This window comes from Haliotis asinina, chromosome 1 (assembly GCF_037392515.1).
Source record: "Haliotis asinina isolate JCU_RB_2024 chromosome 1, JCU_Hal_asi_v2, whole genome shotgun sequence".
Lineage (NCBI taxonomy): Eukaryota > Metazoa > Mollusca > Gastropoda > Lepetellida > Haliotidae > Haliotis > Haliotis asinina.
The window spans coordinates 80524532-80550426 of record NC_090280.1 but is presented as its reverse complement, the minus strand read 5'-3'; the positions used below and the strand labels follow the sequence as shown (position 1 = coordinate 80550426).

General features: G+C 39.1%; 1 protein-coding gene across 1 annotated transcript; it reads right to left on the bottom strand.

The window, feature by feature from the left end:
• Positions 1-20052, bottom strand: LOC137276144 (zinc finger protein 420-like). Its single transcript, XM_067808210.1, has 4 exons — positions 19922-20052; positions 17378-18567; positions 16801-16863; positions 1-2357 (listed from the first exon to the last, which is right to left on the bottom strand). Exons 2-4 carry the CDS (start codon positions 18477-18479, stop codon positions 316-318), a joined length of 3207 nt encoding a protein of 1068 aa, XP_067664311.1. The 5' UTR covers positions 18480-18567; positions 19922-20052; the 3' UTR covers positions 1-315.
• Positions 20053-25895: the final 5843 nt, after the last annotated feature.

Genomic DNA, 25895 nt, shown 5'->3' with positions numbered 1-25895 from the left:
TTTATTTATTTCTCAAAAATTGACTAGCACCTGGTTCAAGGTTGACTACTAGGTTGCATTTGACAATATTGTGTTGCACCAGTGCAAGTAACAAAGCTCTAAATGAAGCCCTGCACATGTCTTGTAAGCTTGTGCACATAAAAGCATACTTTAACACCGATAAAGCTTTGGTATATAAATTCTTACTGTCAATACATAACATGGTTGATAAGATACATAATTTTGTAGGTGATTTCAGAGTTTGGGTTGACTGTGACACCTGATGTGAGACTGAAGATAATCAGGTGTTTCAAAGTCTTCATCACACTCAACACACTAACAGGGATTCCCCTCACTGTGAATCATCATGTGTCTATGCAGTAAACTGGATTTTGTGAATTCTTTCCCACACTTGTTGCAATGAAAGGGTCTGTCACCACTGTGAGAACTCATATGGGTTTGCAAATGACCTAATTCTGTAAATGATTCGCCACACTCAATACACTCAAACGGTTTGCTTCCACTTGGAGTGCCTATCTGCGTCTGCTGCTGACCAGATTCTGCATGTATTTTCCCTCTCTCTAACTGCTTATCTAAAATGTTGTTTATAATACGTGACTGCAGATTACCAGATTCTGTAAATGCTTTCTTGTAATCAAAAGGCTTCTTGACATTGTGACTCAAACTATGAATCTGGAGATGATTTGATTCTGCAAATACTTTCCCACACTCACTACACGCAAAGGGCCTGTCACCACCATGATTCAAAACGTGGGTCTGCAGGTTAAGCGATTCCATAAATGATTTCTCACATTCAAATGGCTTTACACCACTATGATCCAAAATGTGTGCCTGCAGGCCACTTGTTTCTGTAAACGATTTTTCTCCATCCAACGGCTTGTCTACACTGTGGTTAAGAATGTGCATCTGCAGCTGACTTGCTTCTGTAAAGGTTTTCCCACATTCATTGCACTCAAATGGCTCGTCTTCATTGTGACTCAACACATGGATCTGCAGTTGACTTGGATCTTTAAATGTTTTCCCACACATTTTGCAAAGATGGGCCTTGTTTTTGTTGTGACACCTCATATGTCCAACCAGGTGACCAGATTGTGTGAAGCATTTCCCACACTCGGTACACTTATAAGGCTTCACACCAGTGTGAAACCTCATGTGTATTTGGAGGCCACTGGATCTTGTGAACGTTTTCCCACACTCACCACACTGATAGGGCTGGACTCCTGTGTGAGACCTCATGTGATTCTGCAGGTTACCTGACGTAGAGAACGCTTTCCTGCACTCAGTACAGTGATATGGCTTGATTCCTGTGTGAGATCTCATGTGGATATGTAGACTTCCTGATGTGGTAAATCCCTTGCCACACTCAGTACATTCATAAGGCCTAATTCCACTGTGGGATCTCATGTGAATCTGCAACTCATTGGTCGTTATGAAATCTTTCCCACACTCGCCACAATGGTGAGGCTTAATACCACTGTGATACACCATGTGCCTCTTCAGACTCATCGAGGCTTTAAATGCTTTGTCACACTTATCACACTTATAAGGCCTTACCCCACTGTGACATCTAATATGTGTCTGCAGGGTGCTTGAACGAGAAAATGTCTTTCCACACTCGCTACACAGATATGGACGGATTCCACTGTGACAACTCATGTGTCTCCGCAGGTCATTTGACCGAGTAAATTCCTTACCACACTCCCTACACATATAAGGCTTTGGTGTACTGTGCCGTTTTACCGGGGCTTGTGGGGTACTGGTTCCTGTTAGCGTTTCCCAAAACTCACTGGACTGGAAAGGCTTCACTCGCAGGTGGCTTCTCTTGTGTCTCCTTTTAGTACTTGATTCTTCTTTTGTACCATCACCACTCTCTTTAAGCGCAGTTCCACTTTCAGTTTTGGTCTTAGAATCACTTGGTTCCACGGATGTGATATCCTCGTCTGTCTTGCCATCACTTCTGGAAATGGAGGTATTGTCCTCCCCTGTCCTACAGTCACTTGTCTCCATGGATACACTGTCTTCATCTGTCTTCTCATCACTTGTCTCTATGGATTGGTTGTCTTCGCCACTGTCATCACCAGTTTCAACTGATGCACTGCCCTTGTCTGTCTTTTCATCATTGGTTTCTATAGCATTTTCTTCACTGCTCCTCTCATCACTGGTTTCTACAGATGCAATGCCCTTTTCTGTGTTTCCATCATTGGTTCCTATGGATGCGCTCTCCATGTCTGTGTTCCCATCGCTTATTACCAAGGATTCCTTGTCGCTTCCATTATTCATGTCTGTTTGGGAGACATTTTTCCTGATGTATAACTGGTTCGGTTCCTCCATCATAGAGTAATAGTCAAACTGCCTTGCTGGATCAGTAGTAATGTAAGATTTCCATGTCATTCACTTCTTCTTGAGACCTTTTCAGATATCTTCATTAGTATAAGTTCCAGTGGAAACCAAACGTTACAAAGGTCACATGGAACAGACCTAAAAAGGAAAAAAGAATTTCTGCAGGAATAGTCACAAAAGGAAAATATCTAACACGTCACATGCCTTTAACACATTTATTAGCCTACAAGCATTAGTCAAAGAATGTTGGTTTTTTTTCAAAAGGCTTGGGTTCTAACCAGGCTTAAAACTAGAAGTATTATAACATACCTTGCAAAAAGTGTAAATATTATAGTCACAGGACTTTTTTTGTCATAAGAACTTTTCCTTCAAAGCTAAAGAGACTGTTGTAATTATGGTTGCCAAGTTTATTGACATTTGTTGTTGGTCTTGTCCTGCATGAGATTGGATTTCAGTAAAATTCTAGCAATGGTCTTCACATATTGCATCCATTTTGGGAATTCAACCTGGACTTCAGCATGACAAGCATATGAGAGGTTAAAGCATTTGCTTGTCACACTGAAGGTCCAGGTTCAATTCCCAACATGGGTACAATGTGTGAAGCCCATTTCCAGTGTCCCCTGCCATGAGACTGATTGAATATTGCCTAAATCATCATGAAACCATACTCACTCACTCACTTAATCTGCAACTTTCGTTATTTACTTCTTGAATAAACATTTGAAAGGCGGCGGTTCTTAATAGCCCAAGGGACATAATGCTACATTATATAGGCTCTATATACATATATCAAATGCACACACATTCCAATTTATATTTGTAGAACGTGTGCAGCTCACACACTAGTAATTTTATTCACAAAATAGAACTGAAAAGTCAGCAAACTTTCAGGCTACTGGTTACTACATTTTCAGTACACATAACATAACCTCTGATTATATAACAATGTCTTATACCATAAACAGAAAATAACCAGAAACTGTGCAATTTCTCCTTCCCAAAGTGTGATGTCACATTTCGGTTGGCCAAAGTATCAGTTCTATCACATGTTCTTTCTGGACCTACAGGGTACTACCAATAAACTAATGTCTTAAAGCCATTGCCATGACAATCAATAATGAATCATCATCTTTCAGTAAGCTGAATTTCAGAACCTACCAAACAACATCAAATGATTTTTGAGCAGAGTTAGAAGTATATAAATAGGATAGTGCCATAACATTGTAATGCATAGTTTCTACATCCTCTCATTTGTCATCTCCGTGGCATCTATACTCTTAAAAAAAAGTTAGGGAACTTCATTCTCCTTTTTACGATTAAAAATATATAGGAGATTTATCAGAGTCAATCAATGTTGATATGATAATATTGAATGTTTTGAGAGTGAATCACCATTTGCATGTCCTTACAACAGTAGATATTTGGAATGTAGTCGCTTTTGAAAGAAGACTGGTGTATGGCATGTAATTTGCATCTGTACGATTTTCATTTTAAAACAAACGACTAGAAACAAACACTAACAAATGTGTGATGCAAGATGAGTGAAAAAAGTCAAAATCAAGAATGACACCCCATGCATGTGTATGGGAATACTGCGTTGTGCACCTGCATATTGTGTGTTGTGTTTAAAGGTGGTAATAGAGGGAAATGGTGGTGCATTCATAAGATGTCTGTCCTTGAAACGTTTGTCTGTCAAAGTATACACTTCCTATCCAAACTGAAAGTTCAGGTTCTCCTACTTTTTTTTTGAAGAGTATAAATTCAACAGAGTGCAGTCTAAGTAAACTTCATCTCAGTGTATTTCGTTACACTCCACCACGGAGTCTAACAAAACCTACTAGAAGGTCGCGTCAGGTAACCTTTGAGCAACCAATGACGGTCCAATCAAATGCGAGACGGTTAAATAGATTTAACCAATCAGACAACGGCTACTATTTAGGGATCACAGGGACTTTCAAAATATTCACGTCACCGACACAGATCTCTCCACAAACAAAAATCCGCATGTAACACAGTTAATTGACCTGCAGTTTATACGCTTTGGGGTTTCTGTTGACAGGGTTACCAAAAGCTAATATTTCCGCAAATTAACATCCTTGAATATTGTCAAAAACACTATTTTCAGCAACTGTTTACTCACCGTTGTCATGGCAGTATGTACGCTGTGTGCGGAAGCGATCATACGCTAAATAGCATTCGGAATAGTTCGGGTACGAACCTTGTTGAGATAAAAAGTTCATAAGGGATGTGCGAATGTGCACTTTCGCGATTTGGTAAGCTGTGTTCTGATTGGTCAATCACAAAGGTCACCTGACGCGACCTCCCATAAGGTTTTGTTAGACTCAGTGGTGGAGTGTAATGAAAAGTACTGAGGATAAGTTCACTTAGACTGAACAGAGTGTACCATCAAAGGGATATTGTGTAAAGTGTATTTTTTTCAGTGTTTTGATAACTGGCATTTCAAACTCCAGGTGGCAGAGAAATGAAGCCAATTTGTTGTAAAAGTCAAATGACATATGCTTTTTACTACATTCAGATTAATCAGTGAAAGGCTGATCAAGGTTTAAAAAGACTTAGTATGATGCTGTTCTCAGGTGTTAAGCAGAGAAGTATCACTCGAAACAAAAAAAAATTTCGTTTAAAGAGATTGGACTAAAGTGGGCTAATGGATTATCATGAAACTTTGGAGATTTCTGTGATGTGACAGACATTATTCCAAATGCTCTGGTACTAACCTGGAATCAGACAAAGCAGCAGCCCTGGCGCTGTAATTTGTGTCATGTTGTGTACCGCTGTCTGACTCTGCAGCTGCGCGTGCCCTTACCGATGGAGGTGCTTCATACAATGTATAGCACTAAAAATGAGTGATTACTAATACTGGGAATTGGTTGAAATCTCACAACAGGATAATTGGTGCATTACCAACGTGCAATCATCAAACACAGTTGGTTAGCATTATTTTTCACTTTTCTGGTTCAGGTAGTTATTTCAGTTAAAATATAGAAAACAGCATGGTACTCTTTTTGGGTTTTTTTGTTTTATTTAGAAACTGTGCAAAATGCATTTGCAAATCTCACATCTGATGTAAAATGATGCAGCTAGCTACTTTAAAGTGATGACTAATACATCATGAACATAAAATTCCCAGACCCTTAAAGAACTATTCAGCCATGTCTTTTAAGTACAAGTAATTAAGTGAGTTTTCTAAGAATTTAACACATTTTCAGACCCTGAGAACTGTCAAGACATGTTCCCTCATAAACACCTAAACAGTAGTTGCAAAATCGGTTGTGCACGATAATGAGAAAATGTGATTGATTGCTTGTTCTTTTTTTTCCACTACGACAATCTTCAATTATTTCAACTAACTGGAACACCACTAGTGGTGACTTGCACCTCGCTGTAAGTTTGTTAGCCAGCAGACATAGAGTATGTAACAAAGTTACATTGTTTTTACTTATTTAACTGTCTGTTTTCAGTTCTCTTATTCAATTTTCTGTAATATGTGCTCTGTGTGTATCAGTTATATTTCCATTTTCAAACATAATGACAACATACTGACAGTAAACTAACAAATATGACATTTATCATCCATTCAATCTTTTAAGCTCCCATAAGCATCCCATGGCCAATTTCTAATCTGAACACTTTATAAGCAATCTCTAATAAGACCAAAACTTTATCAGTCATTACTTTCTAGTGAAAATTTGGGTGTATTTAACTCCAAGGTAACCATTATCGAAACGATTTTAGTTTCAGCTGCAATTCAACTATGTTTACTGGTTACTGTTTGATCTCTGAAAACTGATTTCATTTATTATTTTTAACTAAACACCATCTTTATCATATTTTTAAAAATTCCTATTAATTCCTAATCATATTAGCCAGCCCTGATATCACTGACTACAATACTCTGTGTGTAATATTCTTTGACAATTGAGGCTTGTTTCATGCCTTCTAGGCATCACGTGCATAATCTGATTGAAATAACATGACATATCGTGGGGTAGTATTGGAAATTGGAAACCAAATCCACTTTCGATTATTGGGGGACTTGTGTCAACAATTATCGAGTATAATTGAAAAATATACATTGTTAATGTAATCACCAATTTTAAAGGATTTTCTGCAGGTTTTTTTCTAATTACTGTTTTCTGTAACTAATAGTAATACTGCCATGCAATGAAATGCATGTATGCATGAAAGACAGTGGACTTGTCATTAAACAATAAAAGTGGTTAAAATTTTACAACACACATAGTTTTACTCTGTTGAGTGTGCATTTGTTCATGAATAATCATCAGATTTAATGGTGAATTTACTCAAGTGTGTTATCCCAAAACAACAAAATTCCTATTTATTCATTCATTCATTCATTCATTCATTCATTCATTCATTCATTCATTCATTCATTCATTCATTCATTCATTCATTCATTCATTTATTTATTTATATTATTTTTTATCAACTAAACACCTCTAATGTGGGGTACACAAGAAATTATTCCAGTGATTAAATGATTCTTCATTCAGCACAAAACATGTTCACAATGTAGAACTGTACCAATTTTTGTTGTGTACTTTGAGGAATATTCTACCTACATGAAGGTGGTCTGTAAATAATTGTCTGGATCCAAACATCCTGTGACTGACATCATGAATACCAGTCCATATGATGACAGGCATGACCGAAGTCAGCAAGCCAGCTTATCTCAAGGGTTGCTAATGGTAACTTCTAACCTGGATTATCATGTGCTAAAAACAACAAATAAGGCCTGCAAATGTCTAAATATACACAATCAAATTCCAAAACAATTTATTGGCACTACCAAAGAAAATACAGATCAATCTACAGTAGCATACTCCTGAGAAGGTGGTTCAATTTTTTTGACAATTTATGACAACTTCATTAAGACAAAATAAGGGACCCTAGAACAATTACATCTTGCCAAAACTAACAAAGACTGTATGTTTATTCCATCAAACTGTAAACCGACTATCACTTTTTCCTGATATTAAAGTTTCATGACAGTGGCCTGCAAACTACTCACGTCTGACCAGACAATCAAGTGATTGATATTAGCAACAATCCATGTTGTTCACACAGACCAACAAAAACAGCAAGGCTGACCACCTGATTTGAATCTTAAACCAACAAAGTTGGCCGGAATCATCCCTCCACCCCACCCCACTCCATCACCTTTCATAGTTTTACAAGGAATATCCACACAGTACTACAGATAATTTTTCAACGCCAAGAGTGTGTACTCCTTATTTTTTTTCGGTATTAGGGTACCAGAAAATCCATGTTGTTCACACAGACCAACAAATACAGCAAGGCTGACCACCTGATTTGAATCTTAAACCAATAAAGTTGGCCGGAATCATCCCTCCACCCCACCCCACTCCATCACCCCTCATAGTTTACACTATGTGTCCCCTGTTTTAGCAAGTAATAGGGTGCTGGGGACTCAACATAGCTCACCCCAAGGAATATCCACACAGTACTACAGATAATTTTCAACGCCAAGAGTGTGTACTCCTTATATTTTTTCGGTATTAGGGTACCGGAAAACAAAGAGTACATTCAGAGTACTGAATGGAATTTAATTGTGTACCAGTAAACTTTTGTTTCTTTTCATGTACGCACCACAATATTGCTTGTCTGTGTAATGTCAGTAAACAATAAAACAACACTTTTTCACATAAATACATCTGTATATAATTCTGAAATCTCACACCATCGCTGTGGTGCATATCTGCTACATTTTATAAATTATATCATACTGTATGGTGCATATTTTTATTCATACATACACTGAAACTGCCCTTATCTGGAGCCCATACAAATTTAGCATTACCTGTTAACTGGCTTCATATTTATTTTGCATCAATAGTAGACCCTGATCAGTCTGCTGCCAGCACAATATAGTACAGTGCTTCAAGTTCAGTGAAAATAGACATGATGTGCAGTTAAGCATCAGAGGCCATTGTTTCATCACAGAAATGACAATAGTATCTCGATCATTTTGTCTGTAAAAAAATGTAGCTGTTTATTTGTCCAGCATGTGGATATTTACAAACTACCAGCATGTCTTATCTATCGATAATATCTCCATATCTGAGAAGTGGAAAAGTATATTTTGTATAAGTTGTTTCCGTTTTAATGCAAGACAGCTAATCATTAATAGGACTGCGTTTCATGGAGAGTATAAACCAATTGCAACAAAAATAGATCCATCCCAATTTCAATAAAGTTGAAAATTTATGGAAAATGAATTTATACATATCAACAGCCCTGAAGAACGGATGGTACCATACGAAAGAAGGCAAACCGGAAAGGAAAAATGGGTCCTCTAACCGCCAAAATTATTATGCACATAATGTCGGGTCAATACCGGTCTGGAGAAGCCAAGTTTGCCTGTACGACCGTGGCCTCCAGATTTTACGGTTATGTTTGGGAATAGGAACGTATACTAATCAGCATGAACATTCTTACCTTTCCTAAATAACTGCAATTAATTGGCAGTTTGCATGAATAGATCTGATTTGACCGTTGTATCTTTGAATTTGTTTTTGTTTCTCGCAGGAAAATGGACGAGCGTGAAGAAATGTCGAGGGGAGGTAACTCCTTCTGTCTCATGAACGACATTCTTCAGCCGGGCATTTGATTGGATATTAAGTTCGATGCCATTTTCCGGTCGCAGTTTTTGTGTTAATGTGAAGGAAAATGTCATGGAGATGTTATTAGTGTAAATTGTGCAACATTACTAACATACTTTTGTAAAAAGGTATTAATTCAATTTGTAAATCAACTCTCATATACTGGAGAATCTCCATGAAATGTCTGCTAATATCAGGTATTAATTACAACACTCTGTTAGAGACTTCCTGCTGATGTCAATTACACACGGTTGATAAAGTTACAAAGTATCCCAATCCGAAGCTTGTCGAGAATACTTGTACTTTTATTGACGAGTGTTGCAACACTTGATATCACAAGACACGAGGGTAAGATTCTATTGATCATAAATAATGACTCTTCTTCCGTTTCAATGAAAAATGTACATCTCTGAACACAGTTCTGCCATTAGACTTGCAGTGCAGCGATGGCATAGCATTGTGACGTCATCAATTTCATGACGTCATAGCACTGTAATGTTATTTTTTACGTCATAGTATTGTTCAATTGATGACGTCAGGGCATTGTAAGAAAAATCTACTGTCATATCTCCTATGAGATATTCGTCTGTTATTACCCACATGGGAAAGAGGACAGTGTAAGTCGCTAGGGAGGTTACACCTTTTGTTTGACGTTAATTGGCTGCTTCAGAAAACGATTTCACTGATTGAAAACAGTATGCCGGAACTTCTACACGAGAATAGGAAAAAAATAATTACTTACTAAACATAGTTTTGTTTCTTTATAAGTGCATCTCTGTAAAGTCTTCTTTGGAAATAACACTTGTAGAAAAAGAAAATACACAATGTTGACAAAAGGCGATGCAATACGTCTGCCTGAAATCACGTGAAACCTAGGAGCATCAACGTTATTGGTGAGGTCACACTTTGTTCCTGCTAATGCCTATCTAAGATGTTATTGACAATTTTGCCCCTGATTGTTTAGTCTCATCTTGCAGAGACTGTGTCTAGCTACTTCCGAGACAACATATGAAGGCTGGGCATACGCCATACTTGATTACACAACGTCATTTAGAAGGTGAACAAATGTAACGTATGTTATATTTAGGATTACACTTTCTTAGTAAAGTACACATTCTAGTACGTTTTGGACCTGAGTCCTATCCGGGATTCGAACCCATATCCTCAGAGTCAGGCACCTAATCGCCAGCAGACAGAGTCAGCCACCGCCGCTACAAAATGAAAGCCGAACAACTGGTAGTGTAGACAGCGGGCTTTGTGTATTCTTCTGATACGTGTTAATTGGCACGGCTGCCATGGCCAAAACCAATGATTACAAAATGCCATTTAGAAAGTGGTCGGATGTAACATATGGTATATTTGTGATTACACTTAAATTAAAGTATAAGTTCTTGTACTTTTTGAAGTTCAGTCCCATAAAGTCGAATCCCTGACGGGACTCCTCTAAAACAAAGTGCCAGAATTTGTACTTTACTAAGAAAGTGTAATCCCAAATATAACATTTGTTACATAAGCTATACTTGTTATCATTTGAGGAAAAAGGCTCAGCATGGGCTGCTTCTGTACAGACAGTGGCCACGCCAGCGAGAGAGCTAATGGCTGTGGTGGAATGTTCCGACAACAAAGGCATTTTTCCTTGTTTGTCATATGTGCACACTGTGAGAGTGTATAAAGGATTGGAGTTTCATTATCCCGAGTGAGCATTTCATGTGTGTACATTTAACTGAAGTAACTGCGTGTACTTTAAGACCATCCGTTTTCATTATTTTCTCATCACCAAGACGTAACCATGCTTACTGACTGCCGCAGTTCACACACCTGAGTCTAGGTTTTCCCAGTTGTCTTAGCGCTTGTAGTCGAACGTCCATGTATGGCACTGACGACTGTCTTAGCGTTAAGAGAGCTTCGAAGATCTAGGCCCTGATGTTGAAAACTGAAAAAAATGTATCTCTTGCCTCTGAATGTTGTGGAATACACGTTTCACGTGTATTTTCAACCTATACGTCGTGTCACGTTTGTCACGTGGTGGACTCTGGGATGGCCAAAATCGGGTGGCCAGACAATTACGATATCGTCTCCATGGAGGCGTTTCAAACAAAATGGGAACACTAAAGAATTGCCTTGGACCGGCCGACCACGCGTGACCTCGTATCACCAAGACAACTACATTCGACAGAGCCATCTAAGGAATCGATTCCACACCGCCAGTTTGACTGCTCGAACCATTCTTGGTTGGCGTCCAATCAATTCCAGCCCCCTTTCATAAAGCTCTAAGGTGATCGTAAGTGACTAAGGTAACTTTAGTGCACTTAAAGGTCACATGCAACGCAAACACAACTTTGCAGATTCTGATACCATAGTAAAGGCTGTCAACATCCGGCCCCGACGGTTTGCAACGGTGGTGGTACACTTAATTTTTGTGCATCAAACTATTCATATAACACGTGGATGGCGATGCCCTTATTAACAAAAGTTAACTAGGGCCCTGGAAGCATTAATTCCATAATTTGCTCAGTTGAAATGTTGTAAGACTATAACTAGCTCATGTATTGATGAAACATCTGGTTCATATCATTTCCATGTTACAGTAAAATATGTGGAACCAAATGTTTCAACAAAGTAAATCAAGTGTTGTATCCATCCATACTGTTCATAAAAAACTTACTTTTTTCCATCGATATCATTTTTGTTTAGATGAAATAACTTTAACATCATGTTCAAGATTGTCAAGATGTGACATACCACAGTCCATGGATAAAAAGTTAAGCTGGTACCGTTAGTAAAATGGTGAATAAAATATGATTCAAATAACAATCTGTGTACATATGTCTGTTTTCATGGGTACCCTTGTCAGACATAGATTAAAACTGACAGCCAGTCAGTGTGTGCCTTAACCTTGAAAAGTTGCAGGCCCTTAGGACCCAGAACAACAGATGTTGTGGGTCCTCATCAGAATGTTTTGGCACTATATTTTAGCTACAATATGTAATTTTCAGCAAACAGAAAATTTGACATTTGCTACATTGTTTCCTCAAAAATAATAGGTGTTTCACTTAACAGCTGCTGACTGAGATAAAAACTTGAAAGTATCGAATACTTTCTGAAAAATAATACTCTTAGTTATTGAGGATGAAAAGCTGTTGACCATGAGGACCTGCAGAAAACAAAAGCTGTGGGTCCCAGTGGTTTCAGTCGACTTCCTGTCTAATTAATTTTGAACGCTGGAGTCAGTCCTTTTACCTGCTTAAAGTCCAGTGCCAGCCTTGGTAAGAACATGTACAATCTTTCTGTGGTATGATGTGGATGAAACCAGTGACCTTTTGCAAGTAGACATGCTACCTATCACACCTCTGAATGAGTGAGAGAGTTAAGTCTTATGCTGCTTTTCGCAATATCATGGCGTGGGACACCAGAAATGGGCCTCATGCATTGTACCCATCTGGGGAATCAAGCCCGGATCTTCAGCATGGCGAGCAGACACTATAACCTGTTACACCAATGAGGTGGCTAGAAACATAAACAATTCAAAAGATATGGAATTGATTTTATCATTCTTAACAGCGTACAACAGCGATAATGGAGGACTCATCTAAAAGACACACTTCTATTCTACAGTGATCCACATGATCCAAATATTACATAAAATATATCATGATACCCAACACAGCAAAATTAATATCAACTTTATGTGCTCCTCCATTGAAAAATTGTTGACATCTAAACTAGTTCACAAAACTTTGACATGACTGTAACAAAGGCTGCTTGTAACAAGAGTCTTGGGACCACTTACATATCCTCAATCATTCTAAGAAAATGGTCATTTATTTCATGGGCGAGTGAGTAAGAAGTCTTTGGTGCACTTGAAAATAATCAGTGACTTTTGTTTTATGTTGCTCTCAGCAATATTCTTGCAATATCATGTCCAGGGACACATGAAATGGAATCCATACATTGTACTCGAGGGGAATCAAACCCTGACCTTCGGTGTGACGAGCAGACGCTCATCGGTTTACCCACTTTATTTCAGTAGTTGTATGTCATGCTAAGGTGACAAGCTGACAAACCAATGGTTTAAAATGTACTCAAGTGAGTGAGTGAGTGAGTGAGTGAGTGAGTGAATTCAGTTTTCTGCATTACTCAGCATTATTCCAACTAAATGGCAGCAGTCTGTAAATAATTGTGTCTGGGCCAGACAATCCAGTGAATTAACAACATCAGTATTAATTCATGCACTTGGGATAAAACGACAACCAAGTCAGAAAGCCGGACCATCCAATCCTGTTATTCTACCACAAGTATGATTTACTGAAGATCAGTTCTTACCCTGGATCCACAATCCTGGCAAAAAGATGCAACTTGTGGAGCCACAGTGTAAATAACCACTGACCCACAAGCCTGTGGCTAGTCAACACCCAGTTGGGCCTGTCTGGCTAGTGAATTTTCATGGTGTCATTTTGTACATATATCACTCACTCTGACTTGTTAAGTTATAATACAATTTTAAATCATGCAAGCTTATAACCTGATAAACATGTTCATCACATTAACAGTTTAATTATGAAGCCCATGTCTGCATTCAGATTATGAGTGAGTGTAATATTTTGTGGGCTGCTAACTTTCAGGTATAGTTAGCACAACTCGTTAACAAAATTTGGGAATCATTTTGCTCTCTTCACTGTTTAGAATCACTATTTCAGAAAAATTCATGCTTTTCAACACAGTTTTAGCCTGTTTCTGCCAACATTGCAGCACCTTCTCAGCCCAGGTAACAAATACTGGTACTGTATTTGTAGTCTTGAGTAGTCTTGAAAGGAATTTACCCATTCAGCAGAGAAACTGCACTATCCATCCTCATACTCATTCATGTTATAAGTCATATAATCAAATCTGAAAAAATAGAGAAATAGAAATCATTCATAATTTATGGCCAGGGGGTGGATGAGGACTTATGTGGAGAATTATGTACAATGGGGATCTACAACAGAAGAGAACCACAAGCATGCATGCGCACACCCACTGTCATGTACAAACTCAATGGACCTGCTCCAATATTCTTTAAGCATTCTATACAGCAGCATGTTGTAATCATCATCACTCCCCTTAGCCATTAATAATGGATGGTCCCTTATGCTTTGTAGCTCACCTTCAAAATCAAAAGTTGACCAAAAAAAAACACTGACACTAAAGGAACATGGGCATATGGAGGTCACAGGTCTTAGCTTGATAAAGATGACACAAACATATCTAAACAATAAACAGACAACCAGATGATGGATCCACTAATATGGGTGGAAAGATTCAAAGTCTGGATTATTATCAAAACTGTCCACATGATGCAGCTATAACTTATTTGAGGAAATGAATTCAACAAGGTAACATTACACTGACAGAATCATGTCCTTAGAAATTATAGTGGAAAACATATGTTCATATTTCCTGTTCAGAATTACAGCCCTCAAATACTAAAGTCACTGACAACTATCATAATTTATTTTCAGCAAAAGACTCAGCAGTCTGCTAATGATTGATATTTGTCTGGTTTTATGCTGCTTGTAGCAATGGTCCACCACCATCTTGATGGGATACACTAGAAATATGCTTCACATATTGCATCCTCGATATCTCCAGGGTATATGTTCCAATAAGTCTCCACTATACCCTGGACGCATCTACGGCTCTGCCCAATAAATTTATTACCTCCCTTGACTGTCTTTTCATCCAGTCAGGTGTCTACGCTGGGAAGTTGAGCGAACCAATCACAACTCACTTTTGTTTTTTGAATTATCTAACCGATTATACTTGGCAACAGAAACCATGCAGAGGTTCTCTGGAAGAGGTAGAAGGTGTTCTTGCATATGTTGTTTTAAAGTTTCAGACCTGTCAATTTGTTTGTATGATTTCCGTAAAATCTGGAACGCACTGCGAGCAAACCTTCGCAGTTGCGACCGCTACCTTTGTGGACACTGGCAAGATCGGTTATAACGGCGGCCTAGCTGATTGGCTACTTTGAGAACCCGGAGTCAGCAAAGGGAGGTAATAAATGTATCAGGCAGAGCCGTAGATGCGTCCAGGGTATAGTGGAGACTTATCGGAACGTATACCCTGGAGATATCGACGATGCACATATTGTAGCCATGTAAGAAACACTAGCGAGATTAAGAGTTTACAAACTAAAGAAACTAGGCTATGGAAGAATGAATTGTGAGCACAAATACTAGCAAGATGTACAGCCTTTCACAAACTGAATCAGCAGGAGATGGAATAACGAGACTAAAAGATTTCACGAACTAAGAGGCTAGGATATGGAAGGATGAATTGTGTACATGACCTCCAGCAAGATCTACAGGCTTTCATGAACTGAGGCTAGTAGCTGATGGTAATGGATAGTACATGAACTTATACACCAAATTCAACTTAACAACATTTACATGGAACAGCTAAATATAGCACTTTTTGGCTCAGACTGCTGACTGCTCTCATTCCACAGGTCTGGTATGTCCATTTGATCATAAAAGTTGAATTCCTTTTCCAATCATTCAGGTTAATTAAACCTTTCTTGTGAAACATCCATATACCTTTCCAATCAAGCACCCATTTACAATCATTAGGGTTAGCCACACCTTTATAATCAAGAATCCATTTACAATCATTAGGGTTAGCCACATCTTTCCAATCAAGCGCCCATTTACAATCATTAGGGTTAGCCACACCTTTCCAATGAAGCACCCATTTACAATCATTAGGGTTAGCCACACCTTTCCAATCAAGCACCAATTTACAATAATTAGGGATAACACACCTTTCCAATCAAGCACCCATTTACAATCATTTGGGTTAGCCACACCTTTCCAATCAAGCACCCATTTACAATCATTACGGCTAGTAAAATCTTTCCAAGGAAATATGCATTTACGATCATTTGGGTTAGCCACAACATTCCATTCAAGTACCCATTTACAATCATTTGGGTTAGTTACACTTTTCCAATCAAGCACATATTTACACCCTAATGAAAAATACCTTCACTATCCTTGGATTGGGCACAATTTGCCCAGAAAAAAACCCATCATGATCCTCAGTGTTGGGAGCACTTTTACAGTCCTTTGAGGTAGGGTATAGGTTAACCCTATTTGTGTATGATCAGTTGAAATTCGAGGAAAGTCTCTAAAAAGCAGAACAAATGGCTCAGGGACTTAAACAATCAAATACTGACTTACTCCACAAGCACTCATTATCCAAGGTCCCATGATAAGACGTTGATTAACTTATTTGACTCATTACTTTAGCTTCAAATTGGCATCTTAACTTACAATCCCCTACACTGAGCTAACTGAAATAGTAAGTGCTCATAGTACAGTGTACTTCACTACGACCAGCTGTTGACACATGTAGTTCTTTACTGTTACAAGTCCACCATTTTGTCATAAAACTACAGTGGAAGCACTCTTAACTGGCATTTGTTGGGAACTGCAAAAAATATTGGTATAGAGAGCGCGTCGTTTTAGAGAACTTTTCTCTTTCCAGCCTGAGAATGTGCCATAAAAGTTCATTCCAATCTTGCCCACTTGACTGGTCTAGCTATCCTGACACACACAGTGAGCCATTGACAAACTGTGACATGACAATTAATGTATAATATAAGTGACACCTGTCACTCACCAATTTATAACATCAATGAGCTCAATGTCGATGGCTGTGCTGTTAATACACGTTCAACTGGAAAGCCGAGATACAGTTGTCATCTTGGTAGCTGCAAGTACTATTATTCTATCTTTGTCATCCTTGCTGTTCTCCTTACCGACCTTGCCTGTAGCCTTCTTACTGTAACAGTCAGTTGGCTGGTACACAGAATAGTCTGACGCTGGATTAGAGGGCATGTAAATGATAAAAAATTAACTAGCTTCTGCCGGGAACCAAATCCACTGCTAATATTGAGAGCATGTCGGATGGGACTGCTGCCGGTTTTGTGAGCTCCCTCTGTATTTACGGGATCTGTGGCATTTTCCGGTACCAGAACACCCTTAATGTAATACCCGAAAGTGCGAACTGGGGCAGTTATGATGCTGTTATGAAGTGCCCACGAACTTGTATTCAGTGAAGAATGGCCACTGGCTAAGTCAGGTAGCAAGAATTCTTAACAAGTGAGTATGGTTTTACACCACTTATAGCAATATTCTACAATATCACATCAGCAGACACAAGACATGGGCTTCACACATACCACCCCTTATGGAATCTGAAGCAGGTCTTCAATAACACAAGCAAACACTTTAACCACTAGGATGCCTGCCCCTTTTATAACAAGAAATAATACTCTTTACCAGTAGATATCTACTGTAACATGTCATGAGTGTTAATAGGTTGAATATTTCTTCAAATAATTTTCCACACGATGCAATCGTTTGACGTTCCGGTGTGAACTTTCTTGTGATCCTGAAGCTGGCCTGGTGTTGCGAAAGCCTTGTCACACTGAGGACACTTGTGGGTTTTGGCTCCGCTGTGACACCTCATGTGTCTATCCAGGTCAGCTGAGCGTGAGAACGCTTTCTCACATTCGCTACACGGATAAGGCTTCACCCCACTGTGACACCGCATGTGCCTCCTTCGATTACCTGATGTCGTGAAAGCTCTGCCGCACTCGCTACAAGGGTAGGGTTTGACTCCAGTGTGACTTCTCATGTGTGTCTTCAGGGTATCGGATGTTGCAAAGGATTTCTCACACTGTCCACACTGGTAAGGTTTTTGTTTTGTGTGACATCTCATGTGAGTTCGCAGACTACCTGCTTTAGTAAATGAATTCCCACACTCCCCACATTCAAAGGGCTTCACACCACTGTGACTCTTCATGTGAAGCTGAATGCCGACCAAATGTGCAAATGCCTTCCCACACTCGCAACAAAAATAAGGTTTGACAATGCTGTGAAGCCTCAAATGAATCTGCAGGCTGAAAGCACTAGTAAAGGCTTTACCACACTCCTTGCAATGATGAGATTTGATTCCAGTGTGACTCCCCACATGTCTGTCTAAGTCTGCAGACCTGGCAAATGCTTTCCCACACTCAGGACACTGATGAGACTTGGCTTTGCTGTGGCCATGGTAAGACTGCATGTGTGTCTTCAGGCCTTCTGGCTGAGTAAACGATTCACCGCAGTCGGTGCACTGATATGGGGTGATTTCGCTTAACTGCGTACATACCCCTTCACATCCTGCATCTATGTCTGTTTCATCATCAAATCCGAAGTGTTCATCTGTTTGTGTGCAGGTTCCCGATTCAGGATTGATGTCATTGTCATCCTCATCATCTTCCTCTATATCATCTGTTTGAGTACACATTCCCTCACATGCAGGGTCTCCATCGTTGTCACTATCACAGTCCATGTTCTTCTGAGGATCAGTTGTTAGGGAATGTGCTTCTTCAGCGATACTGTCCCATTCTGTGATTTTGCTACTGGTCTGTGGGTCACAGTGTGCAGCCATGACAAAGTCTGATGTTGATGCAGGCAACTTGACCTGTCACCCTTGACAGAAGCGACGATGTCTGTATGCAGCTGCAGCCTTTGTGTGTCTGGAAAAGAATATGAGAATGAGACAAGCTTTGTTTTACGCTGCTCTTAACAATTTTCCAGCAATGTCATGGCGGAAGATATCAGAAATGGGCTCTACACATTGTAGCCATGCAGGAAATCAAACCTGGGCCTTTAGCATGATGAGTGACTGTCTTAACCACCAGGCTACCCTACTGGAAACTGACGGAAGGTAAAATAGTGTTTGGCAAAAAGTTCAACATACAGCGTGTGCAAGTTAGACATAAACCTTGTGTCAGCTTCATGGCAGCCATGTACATCCACATACTGACTAGGTGTCCAGTACAAGTCCATACTAAAGCTGGCTTACAGTTCAGGTCAATTAAATATCAGTCAGCTCTTTAATTATCACAGTAGACAATCAGTCACATGCTGACTCCATGCTATATCAGATGAGTGTGCACCATTGGAGTGTACAAGCAGTTTCTTCCACATCATCACGAGAAGTTTTATTGAAAATTGAAATCTGGAACTTAAGTTACATAAAAAGCACACAAACATCTACAGCATTTACACAAAATCATTAATACCACTTCAGATGCAAAATCAAATGGTTCCATATCAAAAAATGGCAAGCGAATATTCAGTAAGATCAGTGGTCTGATCACAAAATTCCCTTCCCTCAGCAGTAATGGTGCTGTAGCTGATATTTCGTACGCTAGTGTTCTGTTTGTTATTTATGTTTCTTTTGGTGGCATACATATTAAGTTGTTCCTTGGTATTTACCGCCTCTCTAATGGGAAAGAAGTCTACATGCATAAATGTTTTGTAAACCAAGCATTCTGACAGGGTTGACCTCTTTGGTCACGTAGGCAAGGCGTTGGTCAGTATTTCGGTAGTTCGAATCCCAGCACAGATGTTGAAAATTTTCAGCCATTATACACCTAAACAGACCAAGATATGTAGTTTGTCATTATGCTAAAATAGGTTATGATCATAATTACTATGATGTTAATTTCGAAGTAACGCATTTTGTCTTGTTAATATCTGACCTTTCAGTTGCTAAAATCAACAGCCTGATGGTATTGCTTAGGTCGTGTCAGGGGAGATAATTCAATACACACAAGAACAAAAACAAACCTGAAAATATTTTGTGCGTACGTATTTAAGAATGGGTCTGCACTTGAAACATTACTGCAGAGAGATAATTCAAGAAATTCATATTTTGGTACAATATGCGACATTGTGTTTAGGATATAACGATTACAACGCGACCTGGACATGTGGTTGTTCTGTGTTAATCTGCCATGATCTTCTCACATTCCATAGCACCTTCCAGCATCATATTCCGTCTCGACCGTTTCCTACCATTATCAAAACCCTGCTCATTCTTACCTCCGCAAGAAATACTTGTTGGTCGGGTAAACAACTAGAAAGTTACACACATCTGCATCTAATTAGTGTATGACCTGCCGCTTCCCATTTTCCTCTCATTGTAGTGTTCGGACATTAGTGGTTATCAAAGGGACGTCACTCCACGTGACTCATAAATATTGATAGTGGGAGAATATCTGTACCTTTACTTGAGTTCTATCCCCACTCGACCCTACTTTTAAGAAAATGTGTTATTATTAAGGTGAAATAGAACAACTCCTTCTTCTAACTTCCACATTTTTTTTAATCCGTCAAGTTAATTTTAATGCGTTCTTCAGTGGTAAAATTGGTAGCATGAACTAGGGTATGTACTCAACCTTGAACGACCATATCACTCCACCCAACCCCCTTCCCCTCCCCACCCCAATAGACACACACATACACACACTCACACTCACACGCACACTCACACGCACACGCACACGCACACGCACACGCACTACTCATTCACTACCCACCCCACCACCATCACTAACCAATACACCCTCTCGCGTATTAATAAGAAAGGAGAAGGATCTAGGACACACAAACAAATTTTATATCTTATAAAATTATAACAGACAGCATTATAATGACAATCTGCGAACGATAACAGTTTTACTCACAGCTCTCTTTATATTTGTACTGGTGAGCACATTTTATCGGTTTGTTGACATGAAGAGATGAGTACCAGTAAACCTGATAAATGCCAAAACAAATGGGCCTATTCATACAAAATCTTTTGTGTGTCAAAACGGAACAACGAAAAATATATATGTACAACATGTAATATTTTGGACTACACTTTCTCAGTAAAGTACACTTTCGACGACTTTTGTTGGGTTGAGTTCCACACTCTCAGAGTCAGCCAAATAGTCGCCAGCACAAAAGGTCAGCCATGTACTCCACTCATTAAAGTGTTGTTGTTTTGGTTTGGTTTGGTGCGTCAGAACAATCTAATAAACTGTTGGTACTCTGTCTCAGTGACTATTCATGTGAAGGACAATTTCTTAGAATATTCTAACACGGGCGTACTTTCCTGGAGTGAAGAGTTAAGTCACATTGACAATATTCCAGCCATATCGTGACCGTACCCCCCTTGAAGGGTCCTATCAGGATAGCGATTAGAAAGGAAAATCTAGCAGTCACAACCCAACAGTCAGAGACAATAACCTGCATGACTCAGAGGAAGAAAGCACGTCATTAATGTCTGTTCGGCAATCTGAAACGATGCTTCTCAGATGACTTTGTCTACAAAATTCGATTTCTTATTCAGTGTAATTGAATTCAGTGTAAATCAAACATTAAGACCAGCAGATAACAGTGGGTTTAGTTTTACGCCACTTTTAGCAATATTCCTGCAATATCATGGTGGGGACACCAACAATGGGCTTTACACATTGAGACCATGTGGGCAATCGAACCTGGGGCCTGGGCGTGATGAGCCAACGCTTTAACCACTTGGCTATCCCAAATAGGTAGGATGATTGGTGACACTGGACCAAAATCCGAAGCCCATCACAACCGATAGATTCCGCAGCTTGCTGCGAAGGAATCTAGACTAGGCTTTAACCAATGACCAAACGTCGTATGTCAGAACATATGAACACTGGCTCTCATTTGGAAGCGGTTTAGTGGAAGGTTTCTGGCTGTTGAATCAATGGGTGAATTATGTGATGATCAGATGAACAACCATCACTGCTGGATGGGACGGAGGGGATAACGCTGGACCATCAGATGGACGTATCTTACAGCATACCCACTGCTGTTTGGGGTTGCTGATGGTCACTGTCTCATCGTCATCTTCTCCCTCAGATACATTCGTGCACAATGGGTATATACATACCTTTCCGTGTTTGTGAGTGTGCGTGTACGTGTACGTGTGCTCGTGCGTGCGGTGCATGCGTGTGTGTGAAGGAGTGAGAGAGATACGTCATAATTAGAAGTGATGGCATTAAAATTGGAATGGTAATGTAACTGTAACAGTGACAACGAAAAGGACTTTTAGAGTCTAGGAGGTTACATAAAATAACAGAGTGAGTGAGTGAGTTTAGTTTTACGCCACACTCAGAAATATTCAAGCTATATGGCGGCGGTCTGTACATAATCGAGTCTGGACCAGACAATCCAGTGATCAATAACATGAGCATAGATCTGGGCAATTGGGAACCGATGACATGTGTCAACCAAGTCAGCGAGCCTGACCAGCCGATCCCGTTAGTCGCCTCTTACGACAAGCACAGCCACCTTTTATGGCAAGCATGGGTTGCTGAAGGCCTATTCTACCCCGTGAGCTTCACGGGTCAAATAACAGAGAAATAGCAAAGATATGTGTCAACCAATGAAAGTATGGAAATCTAGAACGTTAACCCCGTTTGGACGTAACACAGTACTAAAATCCTTAGTGTTACTAAAACTTAATCTTTTATTCTCTACCGCTCCTACACCACCAGAAACTGTATTACAAAATTTTCGATTCGTGAAGATCCAGTGTAGAATAGTCCTTCAGTAATCCATGCTTGCCATAAATGTCGACTATGCTTGTCGTAAGAGTCGACTAACGGGGTCGCTGATTTGGTTGACACATGTCACCGGTTCCCAATTACGCAGATAGATGCTCGTGTTGCTGATCACTGGATTTTCTGGCCCTGATCCGATTATTTACAGAGCAGCGCCAAATAACTGGAGTATTGAGCGAGACGTAAAACGAAACGAAAACCACGATAAGTATAAAAGGGACAGGGTAATATGTTCTATTCCGGACAGGGGGTTGAAAATTCAGCTTGTAAGGGGTGCTATTGCTTCTCAAAAGATTTCATGTCTTAGACGGTTGACTTTCTCAAACACATTTCTCGAATTATCTCTTTACAATTCAAATACTATTCCTAGTAATATCTTAGAAATGGGTGCAATCTTCATAAGAGATAATATCATTAATAACATCTGGCGAGATTGTGTTTTTTACCACCAAAGGCTCTATTCCTGAACAAACACTGGAAAACACGAAAGGATTTATACTCACAGTATATATGGTATAATGATAACAAATGTATATTTATTAAACAATGGGATGAAGCTTGAGTAAACTATATAGATGAAGATGGCTAAATTCTTTCATACCTCGATTTCAAAAATAACTACAATATTTCATCTGCTAGTAACTATTTAACATTTCACTGGGTAAAAAATGCCTTGAATAAATATTTAAATGAGCTTGATTCTGATATAACCCATTAACAGCATCACTGTTACCATTTAATACTCATTTGCTCCTGTATAGCCAAAACGGCTCAAAATACTACTATAACCTTTTATTAGGATCCAAATTTCAGGAGACTTCAGCCAGGCAACAGTGGCGAAAGATATAGCAAAGCAATATATCGATATGAAATAAAGGAATATTAATGTAATTCCATTTCAACAAACTGATTATATTCAATAATTTTGGTTTCAATACAGAATTGTTAACTAATATTGACGATTGGATACTTAAACTCTCCTGTTTTAACAACTTGTGATGACTTCATAGAAGATATTTCTCATGTTTTACGGAATTGTGAAACAGTGAAAAAAACAGCAAGGCAGAAATCATTATAGTTTACTAATGAAACAATTCTGTTATCAATGTGTTATCATTTGTTCAGTTGTCGTGTTTAGCTGTTTGCTTTGAACCATTCTTTTTAATTACTCTTTTGATGAAACTCTTTTTTTATTGTTGTACATTATTTGATTTTTTTCTATGATACATATGTTAAATGACTTGCTGCACAACAAAAAAGTGAAATAGGGAAAAAAAAGAATGTCTGACCAACTGATCCATTAGTACAAGGGTTGCTGAAGACCATTGCTTTCCCCTGATCCTCCTTGGGAGAAGAAAAAAGATTCCAGCTAAGCTATAGTGAATGAAATTGACGAGAATTATTGTCAAGATGTAAATCACTGAACTGTATGGTATATGTAATACTAGTATGTTAAATTTTGGATTACACTTCCTTACTCATGTAAAAAATACAGCAGATTTTAGGTTGAGTGCTATTCTGAACCCACACTCAGTAATGCACCAAATCCCCAGCACACATCCAGTGATCTAATCCACTTGCTACTGTGGCTTTCACAGAAATGCAAGTCTGTAAGTTTAGTGTAACCTGATAGTCCAAACAATTTACTTTGTGTACCCGGATGAACTGTATAGGATCACGTTTGAAACCTATCAAAACACAATGAGATTCAGAATTTAGTGATAAAACATACAGAATTTGTATGAATAGAATTATATATTATGGGTCAGTCTTGAAATATTGTTGAAGGTTATACTCTCATGTATTTGACAAAGTGAGGTGAAACCGGGTTTAACCCTGCACTAAGGAATATTCGACTCATAATGTGTGTATGCATGGCTGCTTGTACCAGCACAAACTTAAGCTTGTTTTATGGTACTAGCTCACTAAGATTCCATGCCACAGTTGAGCAAGACTACCACAGCCAGACACATAATAATACTGACTCCAAACAAACCAGTCCTTGTTGTGCCCATTCATGCTGAGCACCAGGCAGGATACCAAAAGTATCAGAGTTTCATGTCTTTTGGTATGAAATAACCTGGGATTGAACCTGTGACCTAATGCTCTCCAGACGGCTGCTCTGACCACTACACCATGGAGGCAGTTACTTCACAAAAACAACACAAGTACTGACACATTTTTGAAGTTTATTGATGCATCAGATCAAACTTATCACAAGTGCAATACACACAGTGACATACAAACAAGGAAAGTCAGAAAATCTTTCTCATACATCACCACTCACAACACAACATCTGATATCTTCAATACATTGCTGCAATTGACACTGACTGTCTGTGATTGTATTTTTGAAAATGATAATGCTATTGTGACACAAAAAGCATACTTACTAATTTTTTTTAGAGAGATCTGCCAATTCTATATCAGTAAATAAAAACAAATTGATAAAACCCTTGATTATTTCAAATTATTGCAGCTATCTGTCATAAGCTGGATGTGCATGGAGCATCAGTCCACATTCGCATATTTTATACACAGAGAACTTAGTTATGCATCCCCTGGTAAATCTCACAGTAGGATGACCCCAATCTTAACCCCTTGGAGCATATCTGAGACGTTATTGTGCATGTGCAACAAAGGGATTTTCTTGAACTAGAAGCTGCTTTACATGAGGAATGGCGTAGATTGCCCCTTCAGCAGCTCAGGTGAGTGAGTGAGTGAGTGAGTTTAGTTTTACACCACACTCAGAAATATTCCAGCTATATGGCGGTGGTCTGTAAATAATCGAGTCTGGACCAGACAGTCCAGTGATCAACAACATGAGCATCGATCTGCACAATTGGGAACCGATGACATGTGTCAACCAAGTCAGTGAACCTGACCACCCGATCCCGTTAGTCGCCTCTTACTACGAGCAGTCACCTTTTATGGCAAGCATGGGTTGCTGAAGGCCTATTCTACCCTGGGACCTTTACTGGTCTCAGATGATCAGGAAGCTGACAAGAGTGTATGAGGAGGACAGTGCTGGCTGTCATACAGTCACATAGAGGCTGACCTTGAATGTTGTAATATATGCAAAATGATATTTTGAATTTTCACATTGATAAAAAAAATTCAACATTAAACATTACAATGCCCCACTTGCACTAACATGGTTTTGTTGAAAATCACTGTCTTTAAGATATGAGCAATTATTATCATAAAATCAACATGGACTCCAATCTTTTTGTTATTCAATGGATTCAAAGGATCATACATGTCAGGAAAACTCATGTTCTATCATCGCCACCATGAGTGCTTCATGTATATTTAAGATGTTTGTTCCATTAACCCAAAGTTTACACTAAACTAAACTACAGATCCCATACACTGGTTCAATGAGCTATTGTCAGTCGCTTGCTGATGTTGCATTGTATAGATAGCCTAGGTTTTCA